The sequence below is a fragment of the Sphaeramia orbicularis genome, chromosome 24 (assembly GCF_902148855.1).
Source record: "Sphaeramia orbicularis chromosome 24, fSphaOr1.1, whole genome shotgun sequence".
Lineage (NCBI taxonomy): Eukaryota > Metazoa > Chordata > Actinopteri > Kurtiformes > Apogonidae > Sphaeramia > Sphaeramia orbicularis.
The window spans coordinates 25522422-25541528 of NC_043979.1; the positions used below are offsets into that span (position 1 = coordinate 25522422).

General features: G+C 37.2%; 1 protein-coding gene across 2 annotated transcripts; it reads left to right on the forward strand.

Annotated features, from left to right (window-relative positions):
* Positions 1 to 11: 11 nt before the first annotated feature.
* On the forward strand, positions 12 to 19093 carry LOC115415063 (acetyl-coenzyme A synthetase 2-like, mitochondrial). Of its 2 annotated transcripts, XM_030128491.1 has the most exons (15): positions 12 to 463; positions 630 to 726; positions 807 to 1006; positions 3465 to 3640; positions 5749 to 5901; positions 5981 to 6128; positions 7037 to 7174; positions 8860 to 8952; positions 15080 to 15192; positions 15626 to 15752; positions 16390 to 16517; positions 17929 to 17992; positions 18087 to 18208; positions 18695 to 18869; positions 18907 to 19093. In XM_030128491.1, exons 1-14 carry the CDS (start codon positions 172 to 174, stop codon positions 18860 to 18862), a joined length of 2019 nt encoding a protein of 672 aa, XP_029984351.1. In that variant the 5' UTR covers positions 12 to 171; the 3' UTR covers positions 18863 to 18869; positions 18907 to 19093. The 2 variants fall into 2 exon arrangements, with proteins under 2 accessions (XP_029984351.1, XP_029984350.1); XM_030128490.1 differs by having other exon boundaries at positions 18695 to 19093.
* Positions 19094 to 19107: the final 14 nt, after the last annotated feature.

Here is a 19107-nt window from a genome sequence, read left to right on the forward strand (position 1 = left end):
AGGGTCGGACCAGTCGTGCGTAACCGCCCTTAAACGCATCACTTCTCCAGCCCTGCCTCTCCGGAGTTTTTCCTTTCTTACTCAAGTTCAGAGGAACTTTCCAATGTGTTCTTATCTGTAGAGGAAATGCCTCTAATACTTTATTTCTCATAACCTACTTTCTCTGACACCATGTGGCTGCGGTGCACCTCTAAGTGCGTCTTCGCGTCCTTGAGCCGCTCTTATAATAATGTCTTGTCTCGGAGTTTTAATATAGCGGCGTTTATGCCGGAAGCTGCGGGCTTTGAGGGGGTTTCAGACCGGGCAGCGCTGCAGGAGTTCTCCCTCTCCAACAGTGACCATTTCTGGGCAGCTGTGGCGCGACACAGACTGACCTGGATCAGTCCTTTCCACACGGTCCAAGACTGTGACCTGAGCCGAGGCAGGATTAAGTGGTTTGAAGGAGGGAAGCTCAACGTGTCCGGTAAGGATGGGTTCACATTTATGAGGCTGTTTTTGATGATGACCTGGCAATTTAAGTACACATGATTTAATCATTAAGCAATCTGTGCGTCCTGAACGCACCACACTGATAGTGAAAGTGATAGTGACGTGTTTTGTTTTGTTTTCTTTTTGGTTGGCGCGTGCAGTGAACTGCCTGGACCGTCACGTGCACACCTGTCCTGAAAAGGTGGCCCTCATCTGGGAGAGAGATGAACCGGGGTCAGAGGTCAAAGTCACCTACAGGTCAGCAGGATGGATCCACATGTTTCACTGATCCGATGATGATGATGATGATGATGATGTTAATGATGACGTCACCATAGGCAGCTGCTGGATATGACCTGTCGCCTTGGTAACCTGCTGAGGCGTCGTGGGGTGAAGAAAGGGGACTGCGTCACCATCTACATGCCTCCGTGCCCACTGGCGGTGGCGTCCATGTTGGCCTGTGCACGGATTGGCGCAGCTCATAACGTGGTGTTTGCGGGCTTCAGTGCGGAGGCGCTGGCAGAGCGCATCAGAGACGGTGAGACTCAGACAGAAAACACACATCCTACACTGCAAAAACTGATTTCTAAGAAAGTGAAAAAAGCCTTATTTGTAATCTGAATAGGGAAAAAGCTTGCCAAGAAATTTTTACATGAGAAAAATATTCTTATTTAAAAAAAAATCTAATTTTGTAATAAGATTTTCCAGCTAATATCAAGGTGATTTTATTTCTGGTACTAAGCACTGTTTGCTAAAATTCTGCCATTTTTGTCTCGTTTTCACATTATGTTTCTTTAGTTGATAGACTTTTTTTTTTGCTTGTTTTTAAGAATTCTGGCCAAGAATTTTTTTCTTACCCCATTGGCAGAATATTTTTGCTCAATATAAGCCAATTTGACCAGATTTAGGAATATAGGGTTGGGACATTTTTTGCAGTGTATGAATTATGATTGAAATATGGGCAAATTATGGTCTGTTAAAGAAGAATATTGATCACTTTGTGGATTATTTTTTGCAAAATGCTTAAACAGTACACATGATAATTCAGTATAAAGCAGTGGAGCAGTTCAATTAAACATGTGCTTCTGGGCATCATATCAGACATACAGTGTAACCAGAAAGTATTCACAGTGCTACTCTTTTTTTTTTTTTTTTTTTTTTTCTCTCCATTCTCTAGTGTTACAGCCTTATTCCAAAACATATTAAATTCATTTACCTCAAAATTCTACACACAGTGCCTCATAATGACAAAACAAACAAAAAGTTTGTTTGAAACTTTTGCAAAATTATTAAAAATAAAAAACAAAAATACAAAATAAGTATCCACAGTGTTTGCCATGACCCTCAGAACTGAGCTCAGGTGGATCCTGTTTCCACAACTCAGTCCACATGTGGTAAATCCAGTTGATTGGGCATGATTTGGAAAGACACACACCTGTGTATGTATGGTGTGATAGTTGACAGTGCATGTCAGAGCACAAACCAAATCATGAAGTCCAAGGAACTGTCTGTAGACCTCTGAGACCGGTGTCGAGGCACAGGTCTGGGGAAGGGGACAGAAAAAATTCTGCAGCATTCAAGGTCCCAGTGAACACAGTGGCCTCCACCATCTGTAAATTTGGAACCATGCCTGACCAATCTGAGGGATGGCAGTAGAAGGACCTTAGTCAGAAAGGAGACCAAGAACCTGATGGTGACTTTGGATCTAGGCTGGGGTGAAGATTCATCTTTCAACAGGATGATGACCCTGAGAACACAGCCAAGGTAAAAAAAAAAAAAAAAAAAGCATGTCAAAAATGGCTGCGCTGACGCTCCTCATCCAACCTAATGGAGCTGCAGAGGTTCTGCAAAGAAGAATGTGAAAAACTGCCCCAAAATAGGTGTGCAGAGCTTATACTATCATATTCAAACCGACGTGAAATTGTAGCTGAAGGTGCATCAACAAAGTATTGAGCAAACACTGTAAATACTATGTACATGCTGTATTTTGAATAAATTTGCAAAAGTTTTAAACAAACTTTTTTCACTTTACCATTATGAGACATTTTTTGTCGAATTTTGAGATAAGGCTGTAGTGCAAGATGCTGTGAGTACTTTCTGGCTACAATGTAAACATTGTCCTTTTTACTAAACAAAATTTGTCAGACATCTTTAGTAACTCTCCATGTTCCAGTTAATTTTCTTTCTGTGCAGTGTAAACCAGGTATCTCCAAATACCTTCATTTTTTGTGATAAACTGAAGGATTGTGTGCTCTTTTTACAGGGTGAGAAAATCCTCTTTGAGTCAACTCTTTAATACCTTCTTGGATTAGCTGGGAAGGATGAAAAAAAGGCCTGTTTTTAATCTTAAGTCAATAGTCTACTTTAAGAGAGTCATGATTCTTATAGGACAGTGATGCCACAGAAATGATGATTTTACAGAATATAATTGATTGCTGTGGATTAAATTGCCAATATTACTTTTAAATTACCTAAACCTTATATCTACAGTAGTAATATTATACTAAAAATATTATGTTAGTAAAATACTGACAGGGATCATTTTACTGCACAATGACTTTTATTTTTTTCTGTAAGTAAATTTTTTTTCCTGAAACTTACCCTTATTTTGGTTAGATTTAATGATATTTATTGGAACATTTTCAATGTGGTATTAGTGCTGTTGCTTCAATAAAGGAAATATGTACTATATATAACTGTCAGTTATCATTTGACTTATATTAGAGTTGTAAATTATTGTTTTTAGTGTTTATTATTTATTGTTTTAATGCATGAACCATGTCAGTATTGTTTTATTTTGTTTATTGTATTTTACTTATATTCTGTTTCATGATTATGTACAGCACGTGGGGGCAGTAGTGTCTGTTTTTAAATGTGCTATATAAATATATTTTGACCTTGACCTTGTCAGTTAACTCAAATAGTTACAAATGAGTCTATTTTTGTTAAATAAACCACTTCAGCAGCCTGATTTCCCACATGTATCCCACTCGTAGCTCAGTCCAGCACCGTCATCACAGTGAACCAGGGGGTCAGAGGGGGAAGGGTCATCGAACTGAAGAAGACGGTGGACACAGCAGTGGAGGGATGTCCGAGTGTAAAACAGGTCTTTGTTGCCATGAGAACGGAAAATCCGGTCGTCATGACAGACAGGGATGTTTCAATGGAGGAGGTGAGGGAGCACTGTAGTGGATGATCAGAAGGTTTCACAGCTTTCAATCAACAATGTGTATATTTACAAGTAATTTCATGACAATATGAAAATCTGATATTCTGCTTAAAACTTGAAATCATTTTTTTTTTTTTTTGCACATCCTTTTTATTGTACCACTGAACCCCAGGAGCTGTTTTCATAAATATCCTACGAAAAGTGTCAGTGAGTTCTTAACAGCCTAAAAACTTCTAGTTTAACAGTGATTTTAGGGCAAGTCTTGAGCAGATTTATGCCAAAAAAAGAACAAACCTTTAAGTCAAGAGTGTGGTCCTGTTACTAAGTATGACTGATTCATAAAAGCTGTGGTCAAAAATGTGCTCTTACTAATATAAAGCATAGATATGATGGCACAATAAATAGGGTTAATCATGAATTTAGTATGTTAATACATGATGAAATAAAGAATTTATACAAGTATTAATAGAGACAGCTCTATTTGGGAAGTAGTTTGCTCACAGAATTATAGTTCTATTCTTGTGCTTGCACTTATAAAACATGCTGGTAAGTTTAGTACTATTCGATATTAACAGGACAGAAACAGCTCAGCTTTTATCATTTTCTGTAGTTGCTCATAGTTCACCACAAATATTCTCCCTGCAGATTATTATCTGCAGAGTTTTAAGTCGGTGTGATTCAGCATTTTGAGAATAAAGCTCCCTCTTCTTCCTCTAATCCTCAGCGTCTTAAAAGTCCTCCTCCCATTTTTGCATTTTTTTTTCTCTTCAGAGCTGAATAACCTTTACCTTTATTAGAATTTAGACCTGTCTACGTGACTCAGGTAAAGTTGCACCAAACAGATTCTATCAAGTATCACAATATTTTCATTTGAAACCAACTTTCAATATCTAAGAAGTTAACCTCATCATTATCAGTACCTAGAGTACACATTTATATCAATGATATTAATCATAATGTTAACAGTTGACTTCAGGTATTCTGTAGAACATCTTTAAATGTATAAAAATGCAGATGAGCTAAAATGAACACTTGTATCATGTAGTTTGTAATTTTCTTTATTTTAAAATGGGAAATTGATATATAAAACAGTTAAATTCTAGTTTTGAATATATATATATTGCAGCTTCACTGGTACCAATAGACAACATTAACTTTGTGATGAAAGCTTGAAGCCGAAACGTGTTGAAGTGTTTTTTAAGGTCTATACATGAGGATAAAGGCATTTTAATGCTTATAGAGAGTGCCTTGGAGTTTTCTTCCTGTTTATCTACTTTATGAAGAGCACCTCAAACAAACTCATTTTTTTGGATCCCAGAAGCATTCCTTCCCATGATTCCCATGACCCGGAGTGAGAAAATCCACTTTGAGTCAACTTTTTAATACTGTCTTGGATTAGCTGGGAAAGGTGTATAAATAAATGTATAAAAATGCAGATGACCTAAAATGAACCCTTCTATCATGTAGTTTGTAATTTTCTTTATTTAAAATTGGGAAATTAATATATAAAACCATTTTATTTAGGGACTAGTATTGAATGTATGTATTGCAGCTTCACTGGTACCAACAGGAAACATTTTTGTAACTCACTTTTTATTGGTTTTTCTTTCTTTTCACACATTAAACATTTTAGTGATACAACAGGATAAGAAAATATATCAATAAAAATATGAAAATCAAATATAAAAAAAAAACAAGAAAAACTAGAAAAGCACTCAGAGAGTGCAGACCTCCACCAAGGCAGATTAGTGTCCCCCCTCAGTCACCACCAAAATTTAATCATTTGTTCCTTGTGCCAGTATCAACATTTCCTGAAATTTTCATCCAAATCCGTCCATAACTTTTTGAGTTATCTTGCACATGGACAGACAAACCAACGCTGGCAAAAACATAACCTCCTTGGCGGAGGTAAACAGCAGGAAAAAAAAAACAATAAAAAAAACAATAGAGTACTGTCAGTTTTGTTACACAGGATATGTTGTTAAATTATAACTCTTTCCAGGACCAATAGGAAACATTTTAAGTGATGCCCTACTAGAATCCAGTGTTAACTTTCTTGGAAAATTCTGAGAAATAAACCATAAATTCTCAGACTGTGGATCTTCCTGCAGGAGATGAAGCTGGAGGACGCAGTGTGTGAGCCGGCTGCCATGGACAGTGAAGACGTTCTGTTTCTGCTCTACACATCAGGCAGCACAGGGAAACCCAAAGGCCTGGTCCACACTCAGGCTGGATACCTGCTGTATGCCTTGCTGACACACAGGGTAACATCACACACATTCACATGCACAACAGACATTGATTTACTTGCGTGGCTTTGAACTTCTTGCTGTTTTTGTCCAGTATGTCTTCAGCTACCATGATGGAGATGTGTTTGGCTGCGTGGCAGACATTGGCTGGATAACAGGACATAGTTACAGCGTCTATGGGCCTTTGGCGAATGGAGGAACCACTGTCCTGTTTGAGAGTACACCGGTTTACCCAAACCCAGGTATGAATGAGAGCAGCTGCGTAAAAGAATATCACTGTTTAGAAAGTCCTGCACTCACATAATAAACTTATAAAAGTGTCAAATATTCACCAAAAGGTTTTTTATTACCTCTAAGGAAATGATTAAAATGCTGTTTATTATTTTGGATGGGAAATTTTATGTCCTTTGTAAAGTTTGATGTATTTTTGTCTTTTGCCAAGAACTCACTCTATGAATAAGTGTTTACAGCCAGCGTTGAACATGCTCATGCCTTTATGCTAAAATTAGGAGCTTCAGTAAACGCAGACAGTCATGATGACGCACAGTCATAATGTGTGAATGTGAGCACCTTGTTATTGTCAAGGGGAATCTGTTCCTCAACACGCTAAGCCCTGTGTTTGGAAAGTGTGAAGTTTTCAGTCCTCTGCTTCATCCTGAACGGTCATTTCCAAGGAAGAGAGAGAGATAGATGGATAGGCTTTATTGATCCCGAACTAAGAGCCAACACACTATACATAGTAAATTAGAAGTATAATAAACATACTTAAAAAGAAAATTTGGCCAATAACTGGAAAGATTTAGTTTTTGTCATTATTTGTCCCCACTTTTGTGCCAGGGAAGCAAAGAAATCCTTATCACACATACAAAAATAGATTGAGGTTAAAGTCTTGGAGTCCTTCATTGTATTATCTTCGCATGAATACACATGAGAATAACGCTTTAATATAACATAGTCAGTCACTAATATTGATGAAATTGTGTCATACAAGCCAATATGAAATAAATCAGATAATGGCTGATTAATAAATTGAAAAAAGCTAATAAACTGAATATCTGCTAATGCTGTGTTTGGTAGATATATTGGTGTATATCTTATTTCCAGTGTGGTAGAACTGCTTCTTTGTGATTCATCCCCTTGTTGTTCACAGGAAGGTACTGGGAGATGGTTCAGAGACTTCGGATTAACCAGTTTTACGGGGCCCCTACTGCGATCCGCCTGCTGCTGAAGTACGGAGACCACTGGGTGCACAAATATGACTGCTCCACCCTCAAAACTCTAGGCTCTGGTATGATCAGTATGACACTCAAAACACACGTCCTGCACGCACAGAGGGTCCACCATTTAAGGAGAGTTAAGACAATGAGAAACAGGGCTTCCAGTAGTGCAACAGAGGTCCATAGAAAACAAGTTAAAAACTGCTTTACTGAAGAAATACCATGATCTCTGTACTGTGCAAAACCAGCATTAGTTTTGTTTGTTTTAGTAAAGTTCTAATGACCACAAATGCATTTCTTAATCATTATTAAGGTGTAATCAGTATATATGTGAAGTGTGTACGGCAGCAAAAACAAAAGTTCCAGTGGAAAAAAGAGCTTCTATAAACCAGAGGTAGTATTTAGTGTGACCTGTCTTTGCACTTAACATGTCATGACATTTATTGCATTAATTTTCTGATGTTTTATAACAGGTTTCACTCAACACGTCAGATGTTTGTTTGTTCTGCTTCTTGCCATGGGGTCAGGGATCACAAGAAATATTCTCTTTAGCCTTTGAAACTCATTTAGTTTGTGTCTTTTGAGGCTCTGCACTTATTTCCTGTGCTGTTGCTGTATCTGAAGAAAAGGGAAGGAGAAATGAATATGTATGATCATTTAAAGCAGTGGCTGGCAACCATTTTTGGCTCGTGACCCCATTTTAGCATCACAAATTTCTGGTGACCCCAGACATTCAAAATGGAGACAATTTTTTGCTAAAATTATTTTTTTATATATGTAATAGTTTGCTATACTATGTTGCAAATAAATGTTAATTTTAGATGACATTTAGTCTATATAATGTATATTATTATGGACGGAGGCAGAAAAGCCAGGTGTAGATTACTGCACAAAGTGAGGATTTTATTTTCCTTGGTCAAGATATGTACAGTCAGTTCAGCTTGTATTTACAAGGCTGACAATACTGAACAAACAATAACTCAAACTATGAATTATGAAAGAGCTGCAGCATCTGAAACTGACCACAATTAACATTTGACAGATAAACAGTACCACAGTGCTTCAGTTTCAGCTTCAGTTTATCATGTCTTTTATATATTGTGATTGTCTCTCTCATTTCACCATATTTTTTTTTTTGGTAAATATTTATTTTTATCAATTACTAGAAATTTCAGGCAACCCCATGTGAATTCCAGGCGACCCCCACAGTTGAAAAACACTGATTTCAACCCTACAAAAACAACTAAACTAAAGACAGCCTTAGACTTTTACACAGTGCCATTCATCACAGATACTACTGACGAAGTGGTGGTGTCATTATACCAACTTCGCTTACACAGCTGGGCTCTTGTTAACGTCATACACACACAAGTCACATGAAAAGCAGTGGACAGTGTTTGTGTACTGCCGTGTGAATTCCTCTGCTCTAAGTGCACACACGTGTATGTTAAAAGTCAAGCCATACTGGTATGCCTCAGTAATCTAGTGTCCATAGCAAAGCCCAGGATATGACAAGGAAAACACATACACACCTGTTGCTGTGAAACGTGAAGCTAAAGTTGTAACGCACACAAAGCTTCACTTAAAGAATGTAGATCCTCCTAAGTGACATGGATGACTTTATAATCAGGGCAGTTTTTATTAAAGTCTGCCCTTCTAGCTTTAATTAAACTCAACTTCATGTCATGTTTGTATGCACTGTAAATCATAACAGATATGAGTGTATGTATAATTCAAACTCTGATGTTTTCTGCAGTGGGTGAGCCCATCAACACTGAAGCGTGGGAGTGGTATCACAGAGTTGTGGGGGATGGACGCTGCCCTGTGGTGGACACCTGGTGGCAAACAGGTAACTGTCATTAAACTGCTACTCTGACTGTGTAATGGTGCCAGTAGTATCCACAGGGTCCAGCAGAGGCAGTCAGGGCCGCCCCTAAAACTCTTTACTTGAGAATAACTTTGTTTTATTTTCATTTTGACTATTCAACTAAGCCACCAATATCTGCAACAAAGACACTAAAAGTTGTTTCTTAATGGTTCCTATCCCATTTTGTGACTTTCTGATGCATTGATCAAAGGCCCTATGGCGTTAGTTTACTTCACTATGACAGACCAGAAGAGAGACTCATTCACATCGACGTAAACATTCAGTTGATAATCAATGTCTCTAAAATCCAATACACCGGAGTCTTTTGCAGAACTTCAGAATTCTTTATACTAAACACTTTTAGGACATTTTTTCTCATTTTAAGGACATTTTATTGATACCCATAAATGTTTTCCTTCTGATTAAGTGCTTCAGGTGTCTATTTATGGTCATCTCACATTGACTCTTGAAGAATAATTATAGAACTAGAAAAGCACTCGAAAAGCGCAGACCTCTTCCAAGGCAGATCAGTGCCCCCCCCATCATCACCACCAAAATTTAATCATTTGTTCCCTGTGTCAGTATCAACATTTTCTGAAAATTTCATCCAAATCTGTCTGTAACTTTTTGAATTATCTTGCTAAAAGACAGACAAACAAGCAACCCCCCCCAACCACCACCAAAATTTAATCATTTGTTCCTTGTACCAGTATCAACATTTCCTGAAAATTTCATGAAAATCCGTTCATAACTTTTTGAGTTATCTTGCTAACAGATAAACAGACAGACGAACCCTGATGATAACATAACCTCTGCCGTTACACTTGGTGGAGGTAATAATTACAGCCTTGCTCTGCACTGCTCTAAAATGTCCCAGTAATCTCATGTATTTCTCTACTGGTGAAGCTTGCCTCCCAGTAAACTCATGGATGCCACTACTGATAAAATTCAGGGTCAGTTCTGCTCACTGAAGATGATGATGTGGCTACAGAAGCTAGGACCTTGCATTCCAATAGATACACGTCTAAAACAACAGTCATGACACTTTCCGTAGTACATCCCAGCAACAAGACGTGAGCTGACAGTTGGCAAGTCACGTCAATGGGTGAGGCCCAATCAGAAGACTGAATCAGATGACGGTGCAAAGTCCAACCCATTGTTTGGGGTGGAGACACCTAAGAAGATAACTGTAACTAAACCACACCCGGAATTCGGGGCTCTTTGACTTGAGTTTCTGTAGAAGCTCTTGTCCAGGGAGACCAGCACTGACTTTTATATTTCACGTGATCAGAATAAATTCTTGAACTGAGACCAAGTGATTCCTGAACTTGTCTTTGGAGCTTCCAATCAACAAAAACGAAAAATCCTTGCACTCTGCAGATTTTTTTTCCTTATCTGATGAACTGCCTCGGTTGTGTATTTATTGCTGTTTGGTTGTAACCGTCCTTTTCTCACTTCCTCCTGCAAGTGTAATGCCAACTGAAAACATTTTTAGCTAACGAGAGGAAAAAGAAGATACCAAAATTTAACTGTTAGATCACAGAACCAGCAACTGTTGAATGAACGTTACTGCCAAATAACCATGCTCTCTCTTATTCTGTGAGATTTACTGAAACATTTCTCTCCAAAACATGTCCATAAAGAGCATTTAAAGTTCACAACCTCCTCCTCCAACAAAGCCACGTCTGCAACTTCAGAAACCGCCCCTTAAAGGGGAGAGTGGTTTCCCCTGTCCCTCCAACAATAACAGGGTTACGTAACGCTGTAAATGCAGATGCACGTGCATACAAGTGCACTGGCATTCACACTCTGCACACTGCAACACAAACCACACACTCACATGAACCCATCCCCTACAGATTCAATACAGATGTTTTCATTTTGGAGCCAAATATCTGATCTCAGAGCAGCTCAGCATCTTCTCAACATCAACTCCCCCCCCCCCCATCATAAAACTGAACAATATTTAAAGTCAATGTAAAGACTGTGGTGGGGATAGTTTCATTCCTGTGCAATGTTTTGTCTGGTAAATATCACTTTGGATAGTTTGTTTCAACTGCAGATGTCCAAATCAGACATCTGGAAAGATTCATCTACTTCTGCCTGCTTTTTGTTTTTTCTCTTAAGGGGAGTTTGTCAACTTGTCACCACACTGCATGTAGTGAAATAGGCAATGTTTGTTACTATATTTCTAAATTACTCATATAATTTTCCTACCATACTCTTTGCTTGCATAAAATTATAGATTTAAGCTCTTGATACCAGAGAGTGCAGCACCGTGCAAAAGTCTTTAGCTTTGTTGTTTGTGCAGGGTAGTAAATAAACAGCATGCATATGTACATTTACATGTCTTGGCAGGAAGTAACAAGAAAATAGTGGATATGAGTGCAAAAATGTGCATAACACGCTCAATAATCCGAACTAATTGGTTTCTTCAGGCTAAAGTCAGCATTTAGTGTGACCTCTGACCCTGTGACGAAAACCTGCCCAAACACACATTTCACAATTTAACTGAAACCTGGTGCAAAACACCAGAATAATAGTGCAGGAATTCATCTCGTCTGCACAAAAGAGTTTGAGACACATTAAGTGCAAAGGGAGGCTGCACTAACTAGTGGACACTTAACTCTAAAGAAAATACTCAACCTATTTTGTACAAACCTTTTCAATACATTTTTTATGTATAATCCTGTATACAGTTGCGGAAAAAATTATTCAACCATCAAGTCATCAAAAACAATGGTTATGCAATCAAGTACTAACTCCTGTATCATGTGACTAAAACAGACAGAAAAGAAAACATAGAATGCCTCAAAGCACTGTTTTTGGCAGTACAATGCCATAGATATTGATTTAAGAAATTAACTGATTTTGGTTATTTTCAAGAAAACCATAGAAAATGGCTAGATATCAGCTCTTAAATGAAACTGTTATGAGCTATTTTTGTTTTCATTATATTTGTCCAAACAAATGTACCTTTAGTTGTACCAAGCATTAAAATGAACAAGAAATTGAAGAAAACAAGGGGTGGTCTAATAATTTTTTCCGCAACTGCATATTGACACATTGATAAATACATCTGTATGGTCATTATAATCCTCTAGACTTTTATTAAAATTGATAATTAGTGTCTGAAATGCATGAATAGAACTGCAGGACTTGATGACAGTCATAATGTGATTATTTTGAATGGGTGTCCACATTCCTGGTTAAAAAGGAGAACCCACAGATTACTTCTTATTGGAACTGTGTATTAATATCTCCAACTGGACCTTTTTAATTCCTGTTTTTTTGTTTTGCTGTTATATAAACACACAGGCTGACATTATGTGGCACTAAATATTCTGATTTTAGTTCTTGGGAAGTCATAGTAACTTCCTACTTGATTCATTTTAAATCTTTTGCTGTTAATTTGCGTCTTTTCTTCTTTTTACGTTTTTTGCGACCCTGTTTACTATTTGCTACAAAACATTTGATACTCCATTGGTCCATAGTTTTCAAGAGTGTCTCATGCACCTGAAAGGTATTTTACAATTGACTTTTCAGCATTAAGTTAAATCTCTTTTTTTTTTTTTTATCCATTTTTACCTTAAGAAGCTCCCTAATAACTGTGCATATCTTAATACAGGATGTTAATTATTTTAGGACACACCCTCTTATATACAAATATATATATATTACTTTAGAATGATTAATGCCAATAAATTTAATTTATATCATTTGGAGTTGCAAAATATGCATAAAAATGGTCAAAATACTCACTTGCCTACTAATTGTGCCCACAGTGTATATTCACGTATATCAAAGCTACATGAACAAAAATGTGGAAGAAAATGAGAAAGAATATATATTTTTTAAACCCAATCATACACTAGTGAAACATAAAATCTGGCCGATGCAGTGTTATGTAATTAATAAATGTCTCCTATTTTACAGGAATATGTTCACATTCATGAAGCTAATGAAGCTGTTATCCTCTCCATGTCCTGGTGAAGGTCCACCAGCAGTTTATTCAATATTTGTCTTTTTGTCCTTCAAAGACACTTTTAATAGGACATAATGACAACATGTTTCACACAAGCTGATTTTGCTAATAACGATAAAAAAAAAAAAAAGAGAGATAAAATCCCCAGTCCTTCTAAATTAGATTAATGACCAACTGGAGCAAAGCTGCGTTAATTACCATACAAATGGCAAAAATGTATTATTAATTGACCATAATTAAACATCAGAGCATCATAAGCTGTAGTATTACAGCCTCAGATACAGTATGACCCAAATACCCCACTTCAGTAAAAAGGATTATGTTGTTATGTTCCTTTCCCACAGCCATGTTTCCCATTAGGACTAAGTGGCATTATTCATAATTACCATTTGGTTGATCTGGGAGCAAGTAGCCTGTTTAGAGACCAAATGAGATTCTGATCCACTGCTGGCATACGGCCGTCATGTTGGATCACACGGCAGAGAGGTGAGAGGCTGGAGAGCTTTAGCATCAACCACAAAATACCTCTGCAACAGTTTTCTGCACATAAAATACTCCGATTAAGCATTTATTTAGGATGTTTTAACATAACTGACCCCCAGCATTCACTTGTTCAGATGGTTTTTCCGTGGGATTCTTGTATCCAAGTCTCAGATGAGCAGCTGATTTGGATGCGATGTCTGTTGTTAATACTATTGTGGGATCATCTGTTGTGTCCTACTTTATAACAGGCCCCCTCTGCTGCTTCCACCACCACCGACACCACCGACAGATTACACATCCCAGAGGTCCACGCAAACCTGACAGCATTTAATTTACTTAATTTATAAATCTACATCTGCAGTAATGAGAAGGGCTCTGTATGTTTCCTGTTTGATCCAACAATTTTGTCTCTGCATCAACACTTACCTTATTAATGTGTTTCAGCTACATCTAAATCCATAAGACACATACAAACATTGAAAAAACTTTTCATTCTTTTACAGTTATTCTGTATATGTGTTTATTACAGTTACTATTTTACATCTTCATTAGTTGTCTATTTCTTCTTATTTTTTCATTGCTATTCTGATTTTATTACTATATTTTTATTCAGTTTTTCTAGTATGAGACGACTAGATCTGAAATTCTTCTCTTATTTGTATTTATTTTACTTTGGTTTTTGGTTCAGTTTAGTTTTCCTTCCTTTTATGGGTGCTTAAGTAGTATTAGTTTGACATATATTTCGAGGATTTGACTAGTTTTAGTTGAGTTCTTGTGAAGTTGTAGTGTTTGTTTTTCAGTGTTAGAAGAAAAGTGGTTTGTAGAAGCTTAAAATTTGGGACAACACAATGTATGCCTATAAATTATCCTTTGCTTTATACAAATAGACAATTTAACCCATAAAGACCCAAACATCCACATTCGACCAATACCATTTATTGATCTAAAATGTTTAATACCTGTTAATTCATTAAACCTATCAATCCATGTAAATAATTGGTGTAAAATACAGTTTGTCATCTTTTCATGGTAATCAGATATGATCCATTTGGACGTTCAGAGGCTCTGTGGTGAACGTGGAAACACTGTTATCTTCTACAACATTGATTCACTAATAAAACCCATGGAGTTTAATCAATGACAGTGGATGGAGACACTTGTTTTATGGTCAGTTATTGATAGCTTTGCTGAAAGTCAGTTTTTCTTCAGTTTTCTTTGTTTCTGATGTAACCCCCTGCTTTAATCTGGTCTTTTATGAAAATCTACATGATCAGTAAATTAAATATTAAAAAAAATACTTGATTTTCACTGAAACTTTGCAAAACACAAAGGATAATTTACAATAAATGTGATAAATAACTTAAAGGTTAGAGAGGAAAATTCATTTAGGAACTACCACAAAAGTCACACTGGGTCTTTATGGGTTAAATCTTGATAATGCAGATATTAAAACTTGTCTCCATTTTAGTTGAGATGTAGAGTAAATACTTAATTTGACATTTTTTCAAGTTGTGTGGTTTTTCTTTAATGAGCAATAGATACATTTGTCATAATCAAACAACAAAATAACCAGTTTTTCACCCTAATCCAATGGACAAAATGTCTTCGGTCCTTGTTTTCATTTGATGTGGGTCTTTTCAGAGACAGGTGGTATCTGCATCGCCCCGAGGCCATCAGACCCAGACGCCGAGATCGTCCCCGGAATGGCGATGAGACCCTTCTTTGGCATGAAGCCGGTGCTGGTAGACGGCGAGGTGAGCGTTCATCAACAGTGTGTGCATGTGTGCGTTAAACTGGTGGGAACGGCCCCGAACGAGGGTCAGATTAGGATTATAAAACCTCCACCAGCTGTGTCACTTTTGATACCAGCCGTCGGTCCCGCTCTGTTCGTGCCAAAGGCCTTATTAAAAATCTGTGGTGCTACTTTGTGCCTATTACAGTCACAGATTCCACTGACAGTTGGAGCAGCTGATTTCTCTTCCTCCCTCTAAACATGAGCACAAACACAACTTTAAAAGCCAATAAACACTATTCAGTGATTTTAATGAATGCATGACCTGCATACTGTTTAATTACAGCCTGGAATTGATTTTTTTTTTTTTTCCAGCTGTCGGATTTCTTCATCAACCTCTTTGGTTCTCCGAAACATGCATTTTAACATTTATGGTTGTTCTGGTTTCCCTTCAGGGCAAATTGTTGACGTCTAATAACACATCTGGACCTCTGTGTCTGGCTCAGCCGTGGCCCGGTATGGCCAGAACCATTCACAACAACCACCAGAGGTTCATCGAGACCTACTGTCAGCCTTATCCAGGTGAATGCCAAACACTGATTTAGACTTTCACTGTATCAGTCTTTCCCTTTTATTTCTCTTTAATTCTTCAAAGACAAGACTGACAAATTAATCACAAAAACATCCAATATTATAATTTGTCCACATTTTGAAAATTCAACACACAGTAAACAAAGCAAAAGTACATCAGAAGAAAGCAAACATAACTAATACACATTTTAACAACCCCCATCCCAGGACTTAGGACTTATCACACCAAGGGAGGCCACATAAATTCTAATTATATTCAGGCTGAGTTAAATATATTTAAGGGGATGCCAAGTCTGATTAAACTGTTGTAGTTTAACAATGAGAACCAGATTCTATCCAAATGAGTTTAACTATTTCTTCCAGCCATAATTTAACTGAAGGAACTTCTGATTTTTCCCAAACAAAACAAGTCTTTTTGCTATGATAAGTGCATAAGATAGCAGTTGACGGTGGTGTTTAAGTTGCGAAAACTGATTAGAGGCTCCGAGCACACCCAAAAGTGGATCAGGTTTCAACTCTACATGAAGCATATGTTAAAGTTTTAAATTATTTTAATTAGTTAGTCCAGAATGGAATTAATTTAGAACACAGAACTTTCCCTTTCATTTCAACATTTTTTTAATCACAGGTTACTTCTTTACTGGCGACGGCGCCCATCGTTCGGAGGAGGGATACTACCAGATCACCGGCCGACTTGATGATGTCATTAACGTGAGCGGACACAGGCTCGGGACAGCAGAGATAGAGGACGTGGTGGTAAGATTATATGATTTTAAAGCATTTATATCTATAAACGTGTCTCAGTGGTGGAAGAAGTAGTCAGACCTTTTAGTGAAACTTGGGGTGTCAAACGTGCAGTCCATGGGCTAAAACCGGCCCCCAAAGGGTCCAATCTGGCCTGTGGGATTAATTTGTGAAATGCAAATTTAGATAACAGTCATACAGAGACCAATTCAATCTCAAGTAGGTCAGACCAGTAAAATACTATCATAACTCCAAATTTTTCTTTTCTTTGTCAAAGTCTGGCTCAAGTGTCTGCAGAGGGTAAGAAATAAGAAATTTTCATGAACTCCATAGGATCACTTCATCCTTCAGTTCATCATAAAAATAAAAAAAAAACACATTGAGAAAGAATTAAAGGTTTTAATCTGAAAAGAAAAATGAATTGACAGATGTAGTGGTTTAACCCTTTCATGCATAGTGGTCACTACAGTGGACAGCTATTCTACAGCTGTTCTTTTGTATATTCATGGATTTTGTTCTTTTGTTTTTTGCACACATCTTTATTAAAGTTTTAAGACGTATATCTTTTCCGACATGAATTGGGAACATTGTGTAGATCTCTCCTGAGTGTAATAGTTATAGTTTTCACACAATTTATCAGTAAATATGTGTTCCTTCACTTCAAAAATTAAAAGCATGGTGTCCAGCTGAGTGGACATTTTTGCAACTTCATGAAAAATAGGTTCATAAGAATTTTTAAAATTATTATTACTATTTTTTTAAATTTAATTTTTCATAAGAAATTTTTCAATCACATTATTTTTTTCATGTTTAAAGAGAAATGAAAACACTCAGGGAAAAAAATCTTGAATAAGGCTCTCATAATTCGTGCATGAAAGAGTTAAAAAAAAGTCAATATTTGTCTCTGGTATGTAGTGGAGTAGAAGTACTGTAAAATGGGAATACTCTAGTGAAGTATATGCTTCTCAAATGTGTATTAAAACATTTATGGTTACATTCTACTGCTACTGCTGCTGCTTGTTCACAACAGCTTGTAATGAGTGCAATAAGATACCAAAACAATGGTGTCAAAGTTTTAGTGAAAATGACAAAACATTTTGAAAAGATGTTTTAAGATATCATTTATATTGTATTCAGCCATTTTTAGCCCAGCTCAGTTGTTTGATTTTCTATGTCAGGGATGTCCAATCCTGGTCCTCGAGGGCCGGTATCCTGCATGTTTTAGATACTTCCCTCTTCCAGCACACTTGACAATCATTATCAAGCTTCTGCAGAGCTTGAGGATAGGCTTATTTAAATCAGGTGTGTTAGAAGAGGGTAACATCTAAAACATGCAGGATACTGGCCCTTGAGGACCAGGATTGGACACCCCTGTTCTATGTAGTTCATAAATGATCGTGGCTGTGTTCTGTATCTGTCTCAGAATCACTGTCCTGCAGTGGCTGAGTCTGCTGTCATCGGTTACTCACATGATGTAAAAGGACAAGGTATTCGATCAAAAACGGTTTCCATTATGTCATTTACAGGCACACAAATCAGTCATTTTTAACTAAAGCAGCTCTTGTTTCTGTGTGTTGTCAGCTGTGTATGCTTTTGTGGTACTAAAAAAGGAAGTGGGCGTCCCTGAGGAGGACTTGTCCCAGCTGCTGAAGGACATGGTGTCCAAGTCCATAGCCAAGTACGCCTGCCCAGATCAAATCCAGGTAACTATGTTCCACTGACTCAAACTGCACACACACTTAAGAGTAACTTCTACAGGGTTCCCACAAGTTAAATTTAAGACTTTTTAAGACTACTCAGAACAGAATTTAATGCCTATTTCATGGCCATACTGGAAAAGATTTGTGACTCCTAGAATTCAGGAAAATGTAATATTTACTCCAACACCTTGATTCCCATCGTTCTGAGTAATTTTTCACCAGTGGCTGTAAAGTTGGCAATAATTGGTTCCTAATTTCAATATAAATTGTCAGGTTGGAATTGAGTAGAACAATGTTACTTTAATTGTAAATGTGTCTGGGAAATGTCCAAACAGCGCACAATACAGCAAACAAGTTTATGGCAACATATCTTACGACTTACCATATCAAATTCAATACATTTTCAAGACTTTAAGGTATTAAATGCAGATTTGTAAATTCAAGATCCTGCAGGAACCCTGTTCTAACTGAGCTGGTGTTTTTCTACAGTTTGTTCAGCGTTTGCCCAAGACACGATCAGGCAAAATAATGCGGCGAGTTCTGAGGAAAGTGGTGGAACAAGACCTGGGTGGATTGGGTGACCTCAGTACGTTGGATGACCCTGCAGCGGTTCAGGAGATTGTACAAGGCCACCAGGATCTATGTAGCAAAAAATAACCATGACTGTTTTCTATGAGTATATGATTTGATACCATCTAAAGAAAATAAACAGTTGCTATATTCAACATGCCACTTTTAGAAATCATAGTAACCTGTCTTTATTGTGTAGAAGAATCAAATAACTCTTAAACCATATTGTGTACTGTGAGCTGGTAACAGTGTTGTAAAAAACAATTTTACAGTTGAAAGTTTCATGTGGTAAACAAATGCATCTCAGTAACCGTAATGCCACAAAGGCACCT

Bases quoted from the DNA above. Each gene is read 5' to 3' on its own strand.
- LOC115415063 (XM_030128490.1), top strand. From the start codon at position 172: ATGTGGCTGCGGTGCACCTCTAAGTGCGTCTTCGCGTCCTTGAGCCGC. The intron at 727-806 runs GTCAGCAGGATG...ACGTCACCATAG, and splicing joins GAGGTCAAAGTCACCTACAG to GCAGCTGCTGGATATGACCT. The intron at 18,209-18,694 runs GTAACTATGTTC...GTTTTTCTACAG, and splicing joins CCTGCCCAGATCAAATCCAG to TTTGTTCAGCGTTTGCCCAA.